Source organism: Salarias fasciatus (genome assembly GCF_902148845.1).
Source record: "Salarias fasciatus chromosome 7 unlocalized genomic scaffold, fSalaFa1.1 super_scaffold_4, whole genome shotgun sequence".
Lineage (NCBI taxonomy): Eukaryota > Metazoa > Chordata > Actinopteri > Blenniiformes > Blenniidae > Salarias > Salarias fasciatus.
In genome coordinates, this window is record NW_021941229.1 from 9980409 (window position 1) to 9998621 (window position 18213).

General features: G+C 40.7%; 1 protein-coding gene across 1 annotated transcript in view; it reads right to left on the reverse strand.

The window, feature by feature from the left end:
- Nucleotides 1–18213, reverse strand: part of il11ra (interleukin 11 receptor subunit alpha) — a 49185-nt gene that overhangs the window by 4810 nt on the left and 26162 nt on the right. The window contains exons 2-9 of the mRNA XM_030084593.1: nucleotides 12750–12846; nucleotides 7902–7968; nucleotides 6493–6659; nucleotides 4454–4568; nucleotides 4219–4379; nucleotides 3678–3841; nucleotides 3410–3554; nucleotides 3233–3319 (exon numbers count right to left, since the gene is read on the reverse strand). Coding sequence (XP_029940453.1) covers nucleotides 3233–3319; nucleotides 3410–3554; nucleotides 3678–3841; nucleotides 4219–4379; nucleotides 4454–4568; nucleotides 6493–6659; nucleotides 7902–7968; nucleotides 12750–12846 — 1003 coding nt within the window. The remainder of the gene's footprint in view (nucleotides 1–3232; nucleotides 3320–3409; nucleotides 3555–3677; nucleotides 3842–4218; nucleotides 4380–4453; nucleotides 4569–6492; nucleotides 6660–7901; nucleotides 7969–12749; nucleotides 12847–18213) is intronic.

Consider the following 18213-nt stretch of genomic DNA (forward strand, 5'->3'; position numbering starts at 1 on the left):
TTTTTATGTATCGGGGTCAGTCGCTACATTAATGAATCAGATTCCTGATCTGTGATTTTGAATTGATGTGTTAACATTTCAATCCTGAAGCGTTTCTGAGACGAAATCTCTACAATGATGAAACGTCGCGTAAACAAAGCCCCAGTTAAGTTTATTTACAGTTTATTGACGTCAGCAGGAACTGATTTGTATATCTTGTATCATAATTACAGAAAAGAGTGCTCTTTTGTTTTGTTTCTCCTTATTTATATGCTTTGGCTTCCATATTTGACAAGACGAATATTTCCTGAACCCCGAAGGGATCCGGCTTCTCCACACATCCTAATCCTGATTTGCTGAAAGGGAAAAAGTCTTGAGTTGTAGATGAATCTAACACCAGATTTTGCTTCTAATTTTCAATTTTCTCACAGCTCACGAGAGATAACACTGGAGTGCACACACACACATATAATCATTCTATAATTTTTAACACTTAATTTCATAATATATCTACTTTTGACAATATGCCGAGTGATAAATATAGTTTTAAAAAGTGTAAGTGAAACAACATAAACTACACACCATAAAGTAAAATTTCAATGGTGGCACGTTTGCAGGCGACATGCATTTCTATGTGGGTTGCGCCCGTGAATGTTTTGCCAAATCTTCTCTGCCAAAGACAAACAGGTTTTGTTTTAAAGGACTTTCCAATGGTCTGAGATTTATTGCCAGGAGGTATTATTATAACTAGCACACAACCTAACAAACACACGAGCTGATGAGGAAAAAAAAACACTTTGTAGTCTCTCGTCTGCATGTGTGTGTGAGAGACGGAGAGAGAAAGACAGCGTCTGTCTGTGTGTGTGTGTGTGTGTGTGTGTGTGTGTGAGAGTGTGTGTTCGGGGATTGGATTACTCTTTGGTGACAAGTTAATTTCACGTCTGCCGTTCGAGCTTTCACACAAACATGCATTCATTATACTGACAGGAGTAAACAACTCGCTTTCACACACAAGAGGGAACCAAACTCAAAACGTGAAAAAAAAAAAAAAAAAAAAAATCTCGACCCTGACCGAGTTAAACCGGAGATTTATGAGCACGTCTGCAGGACGCCAGCGGACTCTCTCACTCAGTAACAGCAACAGAAACACACATCTGGTTCCCGGTCCGTGCCCTCTTTGTGTCTCCTGTGTGTGTCGAGCTTTCATGGCGTGTTTGCAACTGTTTCTGCCCGTGTGAACACGCTGCTACGCACTCTGCGTGTGGAGAACACGACACCCCGCAGGTACAATTTGCTGCAATTATATGCAATTTGGTGATGAGGCCAGGCGAGAGGTAGCATTACTTGCTCTGTTTTAGTCAGGCTGTAATGTCTGTAAATAATGCTTTCTTCCAAATTGCGGCGATATAAGTGGATGATCGGGATTGTCGGTGCTGACAAAAACAGGGTGGAAAAAAAGAAGAAGTGCTGTTTGATCAGCTGTGATTCACAGACGGAAGACATTCACTATGTTTGAAACTTGCAAACAATCAAAGCTTTGATCAATAGGTTCATTTTAAATTGACACAATGTGTGTTTTATTTGTGTTTATAGGTAAAGTTTTGTCTAAATCAATCACTTCATTTCATTTGTGTCCTCGCAGGGCAATTCCAGAAGGACTGATTCAATATAATAAACTAAAACAGGTCAGCTCCGGCAGCCGATCAGCTATAAAACCAAGATTGTTAAAGTGCCATCGGTTCCTGCTGACTCCTCCTACCGTGACCCAAATCCAGAGGGGAAATGGCTTTAGCGATGAAGGAGTGTTTGAACACGTTACCCTTTAAACAAGGAAGTGAGAGCTGCAGTCCAGAAGGCAAAAACTAGAACTCGGCATGTAGGGGATGGGAGCTGTCGGAACAGATGCAGTTAGTGTAAATACTGCTCGTCCATATGACACTGCTTGATGTATGTATGACCTGGTGCTGAGGTTCACAAAACAACAAAGAAAAGAAAAGGTCAGAGCAGATTTAATAGGTGATCTATAAACTAAAATCATCAGATTTATCGATTGGGCTCTAAGAAAGTTTCCTCAGACAGGCTGGATTGTGTTAAAAGCCGACCGAGATCCATAATCATCCTTTGAACCGCTGGAAAAGACTGACTTTGTGGATCTGCTGTCTCGAGCTGTGCCTCGACCGACAGGATTTACTGTCACTCCTGCTGTGGCGGCACCAGGAGGACACACAAACACTCTTTGTATTTTTTGACTCAGACTGCGTCTGTGTGCGATCAGTTTTGATTCACAGTTGATTTTTGTCTGTTCTGTGGGTTTGGATGGAAAGGATTTTGGGATGACGGTTCTGTGAAAGCCTTGTGTGCAACAAACAAGCTGCCCGAGACCAACTGAGGAGCAGACTTCAGTCATCTGGAAGTGAATCTAAAAAGAAAAAGAAGCACTGACCAAATGTTTTGATGGCATTTCAAAACCTATCTCTGAGTTGCAGAAGTGTCAAGTACTTTTTTTCTTTTTTTTTTTTCTTTTTAGTTTTTTTAATTTACTCAAGTAATATTTTCAAGTCTGCATACTTTACTTTTTCCTCCTCACTTTTCATACAGATGATTCAGCCACAGCAGAGGGGTGAAAGCAGGTAAAGGTCACTTACAAAGCTCGAGTGCTCAAAAAACATCGAAAGTTTGAAGTGTAACTCAAGGGAAAAATTAAGATTTTATTGCTGAATTAAACCTGAAGCTGAGTCATGATCAACTGAAAGTCTTATTATTTTAACTAGAATGTTCACAATATCAAAATATCTGCACCACTAAAAAGGTAAAAAATGCCTTCAAAGACACATCCTGTCACAACAAAGGTGAAAATTCAAGCAGCAAAGCAACCTTCCTTTTTTACTGCAGTAATGAACTTACTACTTTTAATTGAGAAGTTCAATCTGTACTTTTAGGAAATCTTTTTTTACACAAATCTGTACTTAATTGAACAATGTGGGGGCTTTTTTGCAAACTGGAGAGCTCTCAGTGCTAGTGTGTTTCACCTCAGAGCACAGTTGAAGTATTTTTTTTTTTTTTCTACAGATTTCAACAATGGGAAATTCCTTTAAAGATCAGATAATAACAAACTGTTACAAATGACTGTTGATGCTGAAGCTGAAATCTGCAGGTTACCAGTTCATCTTCCATGTTTGACGTTCAATCAATAAGGTCTAATCTGATCAAACGTCAAGCTGACACTGACACCTCAGCAGCACGTGAAACTTACTGTGCGACTTTTCAGTGGAGGTTTCAGGTTTGGTATCGAAGGGGAAAAAGTACTCGGACTCCTCCGTAGGGTCGGCAGTGGCGTAGACTGGAGAAAAGAGATTCATCCAAATTAAGATTTGGCCATTTTAGATGGGCTGAGTGCTACTCGATCAGACATGTGCGTGGCTGTCCTGACCTTCCCAGGGTTTGACGAGGAGCAGCTGACTCCAGTCGCTCCACCGGCTCTCCGAATTCACCTCGTCTCGGGCTCGAACCTGAACCTGGTGGAGGTGGCCCGCCAAGGCATCCAATATGACGAAAGAACTCTCCTCGGTGTAAATCTGGTCGAGAGGGGTGAAATTGAACTGAACGAGTGCACAGAAAACCTTGTTTTTGCATAAAGACCTAACATAAGTCCAAGTTCTCTTGCGGCCGCATGTAATGTTACTCAGTTACTCACTGACCTCTGACCAGTATACGGAGCCCTGAGGTCTGTATCTGATGTGAAACATGAGTGGGAATGCGTCCTCCACCGGCCAGGAGGAGGGAAAGCTCCAGGAGACCAGCAGCCTCTGTGGAAAGTCCTCCAGCTCCTCCACCTTCACGGACTCCGGAGGGTCCGGTTTCACTGCGAAAAGAAAATCTCAATTACCACAAGTATTTTCCACTGCGTCAAAAATAGAGAGCGCCATTTAAACACAAGTTCCAAAGCTGTTTTATTTCTTTGTTTTTGAGATCATTGCTGGCGTTATGTACCCACGAAAGCTTTAATTGCAACAATTCAAACCAAGGAACAACCTCTGTTCAGCCACCGAACGACCGAGACTAGAAATTAGCTTTGACGCTACATGACGACTAATTTAAACTCGGCGGTGGCGGTGTCTTCTGGAAGAGTATCAGAAAGTAACTAATTACAGTAAAATAAACCAAAATGATCAACTTTTGGTGGAAAACTTCCACCTTTTCTATATGTGTGTGTGTGTGTGTGTGTTCATGGGGCCTTACACAGCTCATGGAGCTTAATACGGATGGTCGTCTTCGAAGATCCGAAGTCGTTAAACGCCGTGACAATGAGCGTGTGCATGGGCTGCCAGAAGGCCAGCTCGTCCACGTCACAGTGTCTGCGGGCGGCGTCCACGACGCACGGCCTCCACTCCGCGCCGTTCCTGGACAGCAGGGGGAAAAGCTGTTTCACAAGCCGCATGGTTTCCCCGGCTCAGCTGCAGTTACGGGCTCTTACTTGAAGGTGGCGTTGTACGAGACTGGTAGATACATCTTTGCCGGTTCCACCCAGGAGCAGCGGACATGTGTGTGATTGGGCACTCGGCAGGAAATGCTCAGCAGCCCAGGGCGATCTGAGGGGGGGGAAGGGGAAACCCAGTCAGGGAGAGTTCACTTTCAGGACACAGGAATTAGTTTTTTTTAACAGGCTTTTAATGGACTTTGCTTTTTTTCAGTGTCTCTGTCTGGTCCTTGAGGCAGTGAAGTTATTTACACCAGCTTCAAAAAGAACTGCAGTAATGCTGTCGGACTGCCAGAACTACTGACTCCACCGGAGTGAGGTGGAAGTCTCCAAAGGGAGCCGAAGACGGTCGCTCTCTTTTTGTTTTACATGATTTATACCTCTGGAACACCTGCACACACAGCTCAGCAAACTCAGTATGTATTGTTTAAATGAGGTCCTCCTGGTTAGTAGTCTGTCTGAAACAAGCTGGTTGAGGGAAACCAGTTCAGCTTCTCGTTCTGCGACGCGTTTGTAATTTCACACCAGCCTCATTATCTCATCGGCTGCTTTTGTGAATCGAATTACTGTTCAGAGCAATTTACTTGGAGGATATATTTAGTTAAATAAACAGCAAAGGTATATTTCAGGGCAGTGTATTTTCCTCAGAAAAACACAGACCGATACAACATAATACAACAGGAAAATACTGTGTTTTTCTATTTTTGCTATATCAAATACATTTTAATATTGAAATTTTCAAAAAGTAAATGAAAAAAAAAAGTTTTATTGAATGTATGGAAAAGAAGCCACAACACTTACTTGTCCTGAGGTTTATGTAATTCGGGCGTAACTAGCTTTACTCTCAGCTCTATCTTCAGTGAAACATTCCTCTATTGTTTGGGAGACTCCAGCCACAACATCCAGTGTTCAACCCCATTTTTCTCAATTTGCCCGACAGAGACATAAAACACAACAACTGCTCGTGAGGTTAAGTAATCCCCATTACACTAGAATAACAGCTGAAGACTTGAACAAATCACCGAAACTGATTAACATTTCTGTTTGGTTGTGGTCCAGCTCTGCGGCCTGCACTGAATTCACACTTCAGTCTGAGCCAGAGTGCAGTTGCAGGCATATGGAGACCTGCTTTCAAACATATTTTCACAGACAGATGGAAGAATCGCAGCTGTTCTCAGAGTATATAAGCTTTGTGTTAATTCAAGTGCTGTGACAAAACATTTGTTGTAGTACGGAAACTGATTTTATACGCATTTTAGAAAATTTGGTGTCAGTGTGACGAGACTTTCACTTAAATATAGAAAATGATGTTTTGTTAATACAAGCTTGGAATTGATTTTTTTCATTCATACAACCCTTTTTTTTTTTTGCATCTATTTGGTCAAAACTTTTTAAAACTTATATGGCGGACTTGACGAATGAAACAAGTAAAACATCATTCAGTGTTCTTGAAACAAGGACACAGAATGGGAGGTTTAGCTGACAGCGATCCCATATTTCAGCTGTGTATATCCAGTTATGTGGCCTATTTCTTCCTTGAGACCAAAACGAAGCACTTTGCTCCCTGGAGTCTCACTCGCTCTACTAAAATATCTTTGGAGCGATTTCAGCAGTACCATGGAAAAAATCCCTCTGTTTCTGGAAAGGAAGCACACTTAAGGGAGTCGCTTCCTGTTTAAAACAGTGAGAGGAAGCGTCGGGCTTTGTCCTCGTGATGGCCGATAAGACTCGCTTCCTCTGACGATCGGCAGCGCCGCTCTAATTATCACTGTTTGAATGACTTCTTGTTTCCCCGAGTGAACATCGAATTAATTTTTATGAGGAGGTAAAAGAAGTGAAATATGAAAAAAAAAAAGATGCGTAGGTCAGGAGCCAGAAAGGTGGAAACAAACGCTTCGGACAGGGTGAAATGAAGTGTGAGCGTCTGGGATGCGCGCCTCTTCCTGAAAGCCGCCGTCCCCCTTGGCAAAAGACTAAATATACAGCAATCCCTAAATTAGCCGGCGCGATCGCCGGCAAGTCACAGCGACACTTACGGCCCAGCCTGAGGGTGACGGTGTGGAGGAGCCGCCCCTCGGTGTCGTAGCAGCTGTAGTCGCCCTGCGCCGATCGGTCGACCTGCGGCAGGATTAACTCGCCGTCCGGTGTCACTCGGTGCCATGGCAACACCGAGCTGTTGTTGAGATGCCACACCACGGGTAACCTATCAGGACACAGCCAGCGTCACTTAGCATGCTTGGGATTAATGTAGAAAAAGGCGATTCGAGCGTCACAAGTGCAAAACACCAGTGTGATTATTTATACGCTACAGTTGGTCTTAAGAAAACCACTGAAAAACTAACAAAGCCCTGCTGGTCCTGCTTGTGGTCTTCTCCAAACTCCCACTCTAGGCCGTGCCAGCTCTAATATCATTACCATTGTGAAGCACAAACCAGCACGCATCCGTTTATTCAGCCGAGATTAGCCTGTTGTAATACAGTACAGCTTATTTTTAACCATCTGATGATGTGCTGTGGCGCCTTTCCACCAGGCTGAAGAGGCACACTGTTAAATTGAAGATTCCTTTTCTCCAATTAAATTTCACTCACATTGGTATTCGAGCATATCTTTTGATAAAAGCGGAAAATTAGTCACTAATGGAATATAAAGACTCCATTATACAAACGTATAGTTCACACAAGAAGCTCCAACAGCTGAAGAATAAAGTTCAGTGGTGCCTAAAAATACGCTATGAGCTTCGGCCTAAACTTAACAGCTTACGTTTAATGTTAAAGGTATTCACAGCTTGGTGATTAGATCAGTGCACTGTTTGGGTTTAAGTCTGATTTGAAGTAACTTCAACCCAAAGTGGTGCAGCTCAATAAGTCATCGGTCACACAGTCATGTTCCGCTGCAATTATCAGTTTCTGATATTTTACATCAGACAGTTTGATCAGTGTTACAGATTACTGTTTGGCAAAATTCCACCCAACCTCACTGAAACCGGTCTGCAGGGAGCTCAGCTACAGGTCAGTGAAGGCCTGCACATCCAGACTCACCTGGACATTAGTGTTTCAATATCTCCATCGCATGCAATCCTTTTAATGATTACCTCATAATTTGTCTCATGTGTTCCATTGTCTACGTTACTGCACTTTATAAATCTGTACTATGTGTAAAGTTTACACAAGGGGAGCAGCACCTGTAATTTCATATAGTGACAAGAGAGCTATTCTATTTTCATAACAGAATTAAAATTAACACTTTGGTTGCTATTGTTGAACACCACTGTACTTCAAATCTAAAACAAGAGTAAACCGACCCTACATTCTTCAGATTGCTTGTCACAAAGACTGCAGGGACCCCAGGTAGAAAACCTCTCCTCTATATGACCCTGATGAAATGAAACAAAAAAACAGAGCAGCTGTGTTGAAATCCCGCCGCGCTCCGGGTTCGAATTCCTCACCTGTTTTGTGACTTCCCGCATGTCAGTGTCACATTGGATCCCAGGGTTTTGTACTGCACGTCTGGCACTGCAAACACACATCCAGACCAAACATAAAACATTGAAGCACATTGTTGCCTGACTTGCAGTGTCTGCACTATGCTGGATTGTGCATACCACGTGTTGTCCTTGTCAGTATAAATGTGATTAGAGCGGCCACCATTTACAGTCTAGCCCAGAGTGTGACAATAACATCGCCATAAATGGCGAGCGCTCCTGCAGGCCTCAGGCTGAGAACACTCCGGCACACAGGACGAAGCTGCACACTCTGGAACTTTCTTTCTGGGGTTTTTTTTTTTTTTTTTTTGGAAGCACATTATCATCACTGCCATAAAAATATTATTATTATTAGTAGTAGTATATTATATCAGTTAATCCTTGCAAATCCCCTTCAATAAAAAACAGATTAACTGTTGAGCATTTCAGGAGATTCCTGAAGAAAGACTGTTTTTATAAACTCCAATTTGAAAAGTTTTTGGCATCAATACCAAAAAAAAAAAAAAAAAAATTGAAATGACTCTCAGAGTTGTTGATCCCAGTGAGGAAAACACGGATTTGTTTAGGGTTAGTTTTCCTCTTCACAGTCTACCAACCTGCAACGTGTAATTTGACCCCAGCCTCATCATCTTGCCGTCAATCCTGATGCATTAAAATCATTTGTTAATGATCTGATTTAATCTTGCATGAAAGCAACACAAGCTGGGTCTTAACTTCAACCTAAAAACTACATTGTTATCCAAATTCTGTTTTATGTTATTTCTTTGATAATTTTTTTTTCCATATTTAACATGACCGAAAGAGGGAAGCATGTACAGCTTTAACTTAAATAAATAAAATGACAGTTTGTAGTAATTTGTACATAAAGTGCTTAATTAATCTGTTATTTGTTTCTATAAAAAACTAAAAAGAGAGTGAGAGCGTGGGTAAAGTGCAGATTGAATTATCAATCTGAATTATTTTTACTCGACAAACTTCCACTTAAAAACAACACACACAGACGGCGATAACTCAAAACCTTTTCCTTGCATCACCCGGAATTAGAGGGGAGCTGAAGGAATACTAAGTGCAGTGTATACCTGGACAAATATTTGCGGTGACTGTGGTAATCTGCGAAGCCGATACTCTATCGGCTGTATGTGAGCGTACGTCTGCGCCTGTTTAGCTTGGCTTCATCATGCTAAAGCGGGCATTTCCAGTAGATGTGGAGTGGAAAAACATCACCCTAACTGCGAGTGTGCCACGCACACACCTTCATTAATTCTACAGCTCAATCACTCAGGCATGCACACTCCCTGCTGGCTCCCCTCCTCTGGTAACAAACTATTTCCTCCAGATTTCAGCCTATGTTTTCTTTCTTCCTCATTTTCATTTGCCTGAACTCTTCCTTATGTCATTTTTCACCAGACAATCCTGAAACACTGAGGAAAATTGATTTTTTTTCTTCACATCATTTCTATTAACACAGGAGCCATTGTTTTTATTTAATGTGATGTAGAAGTATATTCGTAGCTGTTTTCTCTCCTACGATACCCTCACATGCCCTTGAGGGAACAGCTTCGTTAATTCCTAATCTAATTTCACATATTCACGGGGTGAATGCATTATTCAGCTCTGTGTTTTCGCTGGCACTTAAAGTTCGCTCTCTGGCCTTTCTCCTGTCCGTGGCTGCACATAATGAAACAGCTGGGGAAAAGAGCAGCAGCAAAGTGCTCCACTGTGATTTTGTGGTTGCATTTATATTTTGGAGTGTAAGAGACAAATGCACAAAGAGGGGGGAGCGATGAAGCCTGCTGAGATTTTCTGGGATGAAAAAGAAAAAAAAAAAAAAATCAGGGAAACAGAAGCTTCTGGTTTTTGCATTCATGCATTTAAGTGAGGATTCATCATATGCAGCATACGGTTACTCCATAAAGTCTGTCCACACAGCTGCACTGTATGTGACTTCAAACAAGAATGAGAAAAATGATTCATTTCTCAACTTTTTAGGTGTTATTTGTTCAGAATCAGTTCTATCCGTTTTCAGTTTGTATAGTTTTGCTCATTGATGGTTTTTAGAATCTGCTTCTCATTATTTATAGATCATGAAAAAGTGCCAGTATTCTTTTCTTCTTTCTGTTTCTGTCTTCCAGTTGTGCTCTTTTGAGTAAATCTCTCTTCTTTTGACAGAGTCGCGCTGACCAGCACACAGCGCAGAGAGCTGATCGCTATTAATTTTCCTGCCGTATCTTTACTGTGCTGTCCCTGGACCAGATGACCACATATGGAAATCTACAGTGAGCCGATGTGAGCTTGGCAAAACCAAACATACAGGCCTGGTTTCAAACCATGGCTATATTCAATTAAAGCATTAAAAACATGGTGATATCTTAGTGTTTATATCACTGAACAAGTTATGGACAATTTGAAATTTTAATTTTTTTAAAGTCTCTTATAAAGCTCCAGCAATTTAAACATGCCTTATATGATCACTCAGTCATTTATTCATGCAATCATTCACAGTGTCACACCCATGGGGTTGGCTCATATGCACAGAACTCACATCACCGGATCGTACTTGTAATTCAGTGTATTGCCCAAAAACACAAGGACCGAGCAACATGGAGAAACAAACCAACATTGGTATTTTAGGATCACCTACTTTAGCAACTGAGCCACAGGTGCCCCGCAATTATATAATTTATGTAAATTATTATTTAAAAACATAATAAAATAATCAAGTTTTGTTATCCTCATCTGAGACCAAAAAACAAAGCACAGAAAGATTTTTGAAAACCACAACAAAACACACAGAGCAGCTGGAAAGCTGTCTATGATTACTGATCTGCAGCACGTCTTCTTTTGTTTCAGAGGTTGTTGGTTTGATTTCTCATCTCATTATCTTCACGTGTGGAGGTGTGCTTGAAATTTAACCCCAATAGTGTGCAGGCAACTTACTATGTCAGTGAGTGATCGTGTAAGGAAAGCATTAAAACACATTTTACAACATTGATGTGTTGTATAACCTGGAATGCTCTCGAAAGCAGCTTTTGAGTTGATGAGAATTTCTTTCAGCCCAATGACAATATGTTTCCAAATGCTAAAATCTGAAGGTTGCAATTAAAATGTGAATTAAACTCCCTGCATTTTTCCAGTCATGAAATCATTTGTTACCACTGAAGCTACATGACAGTAGAGAAATGAACACATCAGCAACTTTGATTGTAATAAAAAAAATGTTATGGTGGAGAAGAGGAAAGAAGTTCTTGCTATATGAAATGAACAGGTATAAAAACCAAACACCAGATGGCTTTATGATTAGAACAAAAGCCTATCACTTTAAAGACTGAAAAAAACACATTTGGCCAAGCAGTGGGTGAAATCTATCAGACTGTGAGTCAGTTTCTCAGCCCCCCTAAAAAAAGTGAAAGTTCTTCTCAGAGGCGCAGGTTTGTCATTTGCACCACTGATCACAGCTTTGACGTGTTAGGAAACTGTTAATGATATATTTAACCACTAAACAGCTATTAAAAACAGTTGCTGTTGTGCCTTGCGAGTAGCATATCACTTTAAATCCATTCGTCATTCTGCCCTCATCTGTACGTCCAAGCAGAAAGCTTCAGAGGAGAAAAATCGAGACAGACGTTTAACTTTTAAATGCATTTAATTCTGGTTTTATATTATTACTGTCTACTACAGTATTGTTTCACCTCCATGTCAGTCTTTCCGTCTATCAAACTACATATACAATACCTCTTTCACCGGTTTCACCCAGTTTTCCTTTCTCAGTTTAACCATCACACACACACACACACACATAGGTTCTATGTGTGTGCTACCTGGAGGCTTGGTGCGGTGTAAAGACTTGGCTGGTCTGAATGTGTGTATTCATGTTTTATTGGCAGTGCAGTACATTATTCCCCAAACCCGCAGCGTTCCACTCATATCTGATTCTGCTTCTGGCCAGAGGGGCCCAGACTTGTGCACGCCAGCACACACACACATGAAAAACACATGCACACGCAGACACACCGTGCAGCACACGCGCACAAACACACGCTGGGGCTGCAGGTTTCTTCTCACATTGGAATCAGATGGACACAGAATTTGCAAGCTGGATGAAACTTAGTACTTTCCAAACAATAAAAAACAAGGACTCTGGAGCTGCTGCAGGGTGAAATAAACGAGGAGGGGAAAAGTTTGACAGTTCCCCCTAATGATCTACGAGCAAGTCTTTCTTTTTGTTGGAATGATTAATGGGGCTAATTCTGAAGAAAACGAGGGTAAAGAGAAAGACTGAAAGGAAGAGAGAGAGAACGATTAAACATAAGTTAAAAAAGGAGGAAAGGGAGATTGAAATAAGGCAGAGATGAAGAAAGAAAGATTTCTAAATCCCATAGAGATCTCTGAGGTGACCACAAACAATGTGCTTCTTGTTTGAAAAGGAAAAAAAAAAAACTTGAATTCCAATTCAGCCAATACAAAATACTCAAACAGCAGAAATAAGATCCTAAAAACTACTGATGAAAAGACATTTTTTGGATGAGAGGCTTTTTTTTAAGCATGTGTCACAGTTTTATGGTGAACGTGAATGTTTTCACTTAAAATTTTTGACACCGCTCCAGATAGCACGAGCACTTTGACTCAAGATAAGTCCTAAAATAGGTCCTGAAGGAATTCGCCGCTGATCCTTCACAGAATGTGAGTGTGTGCTCGAAAGAGTGCCCGTGTGTTTGAAAGTGTATTGCTACGCTTATTTTCATACTTCTGCCTCTTCGTGTGTAAATGCAGCGCGCGTGTGTGTGTGTGTGTTCATGTGTGTGTGTGATTTACCTTCATCAGTCCGAATCTGAGCACGACTGGAACACAGTGACCAAGATAAAAACCAGATGACTGTCAGACACACAGGACTGGACAAAAGGCCTGGCATCTGCACAAAGAGAAGGAGAGAGCGCGGATCAGGAAAGGAGGCAGCATAATGCATAATTAGGAGTTATTTTAGAGCCTGAACCATTTTGTCAGTCAACGTTCAACATCAGCAACAACAACAACAGCAGCAGCAGTATTATCGCCATCATAATTCTGCTCATCCGGTAGAAGAAAATGGGCATGAAGGGAAATTTCTTCTCACTCTGGTCTATTTCCTCTCCACAGAAATGACCGAGCAAAGGTAAAAAAGAGCGGGAAAACAACAAAAATATATTCAACCACTTCACACTGTAACCTGTAGATGTTTCTATCTGAATATTGACAGCTGTGTACAAGAAACTGAATATTGCGAATATGCAAAGACGTCAGTCAAGACAGATGTTGATGTCTGTGTCTGACTGGTGAAACTGTTGAGTACAAGTATTGAAAGCATATTTATCATGTAAAACAAAAAGGAAAATATGTTGGAAATGGCTTTTTTGTTGTATTTTAGTTGGCTCCAGTTATTCACCGTTTCTCGGAACACTGGGGCTCCAGTTCCACTGGAGTTGGACACGAAATGCTTCTTGAGGTCTTGTTCTATGAAGCCACGCAACACATCTTCAATCACATTTAACCAGAATCACCAAAGAATAATACGACCACAGCGAGAAGTGTGTTTGGCATGATTACAATTACTCAATCAAAAGTCTGGTTCTGTGGAATACAGTGTGTCTCGCTTCAAATCAGCTTCAAAAGCACTTGGTTTTATGTTGCATTGGATCAGATCAAGAAATTCCGATACATTAATTATTCTTTGCTATGTTTGTTATTTATCAATTTTTTTTCCTGAATTTTCTTTTTCTCAATCCTTGTATCGCTGGTCATTGCCTTTATGTAAGCAGTGCTGAACGAGTTAAATGAGTTCACAGACTGTAAGCGAAGAAAAAAAAAAACTGTTGAATAATTCACCATGATATACTGACAGAGCTTGTCCTCGATGTCTGGGATCCAGTAAACACAGGCGTGACATGAAACATCTGTGAAACAACTGTGCCACTTCGGAGACCCACCTATAAATTCTACTGTTTGACGCTGGTTTATAACAATCGCCTACAATAACTTTGACGCTTCAGGCACAACTTTGTTCCAGACAAACTAGGCTGCGTTTTACGTGTGATTTTTTTTTTTTTTCAATCGTTTCTTTGCTGCTTCGGAATTGTGAGAGCAAGGATTCGAACCTGCAACATGAACCTGATTGAGAGACAACTACTCTATCAGCAGATTCAACATTACATACATCGAAAGAGGGAGAGCCAAATGTTATGCATGCCTTCTACAGCTTTGGTCAAATGAGAAAAGAAATTTTGTACTAAAAGATCATTTAAAATGCTCTCTGTGAATTGAAGAACATCTTAAAGTGCAAAGGCTATTCAAACACACAAATCAAACTCAGTGGTATAAAGAACCTGCGTCAAAAAGATTTCAACCTTGTACTGTCAGAAAAGAAGGACTGTATGATAAACGATGCAACAATCCCTGTAAAACAAGCCTCTGAGCATCAGCGGGCACAGAATGAGCCTGTTGTTTCGTAGTAATGACTGTTTGCCATGGAAACGCTGAAGCCTCAGGTGCTGAAACTGAAAGGTAACAGATACTCAGCCGACAGCTACGATGCAGCGCTTCAACAGAAAGCGGGTGAAAATACTTTGAGAAATGTGTGTTTCAATGAGGCTATTCATCCATATACTTCACTCTGGAGACTGTTCAATGTCATGTTTCTGCATAAAGCGAATGAGACATCTTCAGTGGGCTGACTAATGGTCTGATGAAGTCAGCACAAAGCTGCGAGCGCTCTATTTTTTTTTTTTTTTAAATCTGTACCCAAACAAGACTTTTTCCAATGTCGTTCACAAAAAAGCAGAAAGAGTGATGAGTTAGGGGGCCGATCAGCACAGCAGCACTTATTGTTCTTGTGCACTTAGTACAGCAGGTTGAAGACAGTTGTAGGCACGCAGGTAAACAAATAAATGCTTGATAATTCAGCACCACCTCCAACTGGAGGAGAGTTATTCTCTCCAGCCTTTTAAACTTGAATGGACCCAAGTGACTAATAGAGAAGTGAAGAAAGTATTGAGTCAAATACATGTGCACACGTCAAATTGTATCCATCTTTTAAATATACGTATGTAGGAAAGCATTGGAAGTTCACCCAAACCGTACCCAGTCCTGGCATTACTCAGAAAGTTTTATGAGACATGGGCTTCACAAACAAAGTGACCTTCAGAGGTTTTCACAAAAGCCCTTTAAAACACACTCTGCAGCTTCGTGAAAATAAACCTGTAACCTCTGCTTGTTGGTATCATTGCCAAAGACATTATCTGTTTGTTTAAAACCATAAAAGAAACACAATCGTCTTTTCCTGTTTGGCTAGTACAAGTGCTGTGAGTCGGTCAACATCTGAGCAATGACGGCGATGTGTTCGCTGAATTTTAGAAGGCTATTGACAGTGTGATAGGATTACAGTTAATAGAGGATTAATGAGGACAATGATAAAACAGCAGCCAAAGACAATAAAAGGAGGAAGACTTTACAATGACGAGGCACAACCACCAGCAAATTAGTCTTTGACCAAAAGACACTTCACACTGGTATGGAATGAAATTTCACAACACCTGAACCCATTGTTTTCTTTAGAAGGCCAGAAAACTGGTTTGCAGATACATCACTGTTCGTTTGTTTAATAACGCTGTTTGTTCTGTTTGTTTACTTTAAAGAAAAGCACCTCTTCAATCTGTCAGTTTGTTTGTGGTGTTTCTTACACACGTTCATGTTCTCATAATAACCCCACATGGATTAATTTATAATTAATGCAATTATTTTTAAGCGATTGGGTTCCTGTAGTAATTTCTTCGGTCTATCATACCTACCACGTCATGAGGATGGTGTCAAATTACAAACACAATGCTGCATGTCAGTTTGTTGAGTCCAAAAATCAGTACTGGTCTGATATTGTCTGATCAGAACATCCATAGTATTTCAGAATGCAGTCAAAGCTTCCTCTCATGAAAAACAGGGAGAAAACAGCCAAGTCATTCAAGTAGCCAAACATCTCACATCCATCTAGTTATGCTGACTATTCCCATGTGAAATATTATTTTTTTAAGATGGAGGTGCAAGGTCAAGGACACGAAATATTTATGTAATATCTGTTTGATTTATTACCTTCTTCATCACTCAGCTGCGAATCTCCAAACTGCAGCTCAGTTCGGTATGAAATATGTTGACTCCACTGGATGAGACACACATTTAAGATGGCAAAAGTAAAACTACAGATTCATCACAAGAAAAGACGCCAACGAATTAGCAGTTATGTCATAATCTCTCTTTTTCAGTGAAGTGTGAGTGTATCTGCCAAAATTCTGAATAGAAAAACTAAGCAGCTGTGGCTCACAGAGTCAGCTCTCCCACAAAAAGTTCTTGGAAACCCTGCAGAGACACAAGGTACTCACATCTTCACTGGTGTCTTATGATGTAGCACAGCAGTGTTACATTCGCCACTGTAACTTCACAAAGCACACTCAGCGAATCTCACAGACAGCCATCTCCTCCACTTGCTCACATTCCTCTTGCTGTCACTCTCGTTGTGCTTTCTTATGCTTTTTTCTCTTTCAGTACGCACATTCTGCACTTGCCATCCAAAGGGCACTTTTGAATTGCACCAAAAAGCAGTAAATATTTGTTGAGAAATAAAAGGAAAATTGATTCCCTGCAAAGCCTGGCCTTATGGCAGTGCTGTACTTTTTAAGTCCTTGAAACAGCTTTTTTTTTTTTTTTTTTCCACTCAGCAGTGAGTCCTTGGCTTTCCCATCCCTGAAATGCCAAATAGTTCAAGGTTCAGTAAACACAGCCATGTCATGGTTTATAACAACTCACTCTTTTCTTTTGCACCGTCTCCTCCAGATTAGCAAGAGGTTCCTTCATGTAAGCTGTATCTTCTCATACCTGTTTTGCAGCTATCCTCTACTTCCTTCCTCTTCTTTCAAGTCGATTTATTTAGTCCCTTTGACAACTTATCACCTCCTCCCCCCCGAACAAACTTGAAAGGTCTATTTTTTCCATCGGCGCTCATGTTTTCCTGTTTACTTACCACCTCTAATACCAGTCAGTACAAGGTCCAGTAAGCACATTCACGCAGCTCCGTAATGCTCTTTCTGAAATGCTTAAAAAACAATGCTTCCTCCTGAGAGCTAAATGTTAATCGGTCCTCCTCCAATAAAATGCAGGTTATATATTAAGTCTTGGAAAGCATTTTAATGAGCAGATGGAGTTTTTAAACCGAATTAAGATAAGTAATGATGAACACCATCACTGGCACGCCTCTGCTAGACGCATTTTAAATCAAATCTGTTTTCACAGATGTAATGAGCTGGTATAGATGATATAGATTACAAGCAAACATCTGTTTCAGCAGTGCAGCTGTTTTTGGCAGCTTGACTGCAGCGTTAAAAGATACTCCCAGCATGTACCCGGGTTATGCCTGCATACCGTTTTTATTCAACAGTTATGACTAAGAGTCAAGTCTGCTGAAAGAATAATGAAGGTTTTATAATGAGGCAATAATTTTGTAGGTTAATTATTATTGTTATGACTACAGCACATCTGCACAGCTGCAAAAGAATAACCACAATCTTCAGTGACTTGAAACACTGTTTCAGTTTCTGATCTTTAGTTCTAATGAGGTATGTGCAGATTTAATCAGTTAAATGAATAAACTCTATACTAGTTGGCACCACAAGTAAAATCAAATTAAACAAATAAGAAATGTGTTCATGTTTATAGCTATTCAAGTTCTAAACTGCCTTCATTTAAAACAGTGCTGTGGAAAGTTGCTGATCTTGTCCTTCTCCTTTGAATCTTTAGCTGATTCAAGCTAGATGTTCTGAAAGTGTGATACTGGTGCAGCTCCGTTCGTTTCCCTCTGTGGTGTAGTCATTTCAGTCAAAGTACATTTGAGCCCATTCCTCAGCCTACCAATGTGATACCGAAACTCCAATGAAAGGAGATTACCTACTGGAATCTATGCAAAGCTGATATTACCACAAACCACTTTCCCTTCGCACCCGGAGGGGGTCTTTCTGAAGTTCAATATGAAAAACCTACCTTTGATCTCAAGTAAACATGTTCACTGTATGCCACTGAGGTACCTGTGGCGTTGTTCTCATTCAGCCTACTGTGAAAAATAATTCACAGCAATATAAGTGACCAAGCTAAAGCCAAGAGTAACCCTATAGAAGACCATATTGAGGTTCTCCAGTTTCTTTCTTTCCACAGTGTTGAGTGCATGTAATCACGAGCCTATTCTCTGACTCACCCGCACCAGTCACCT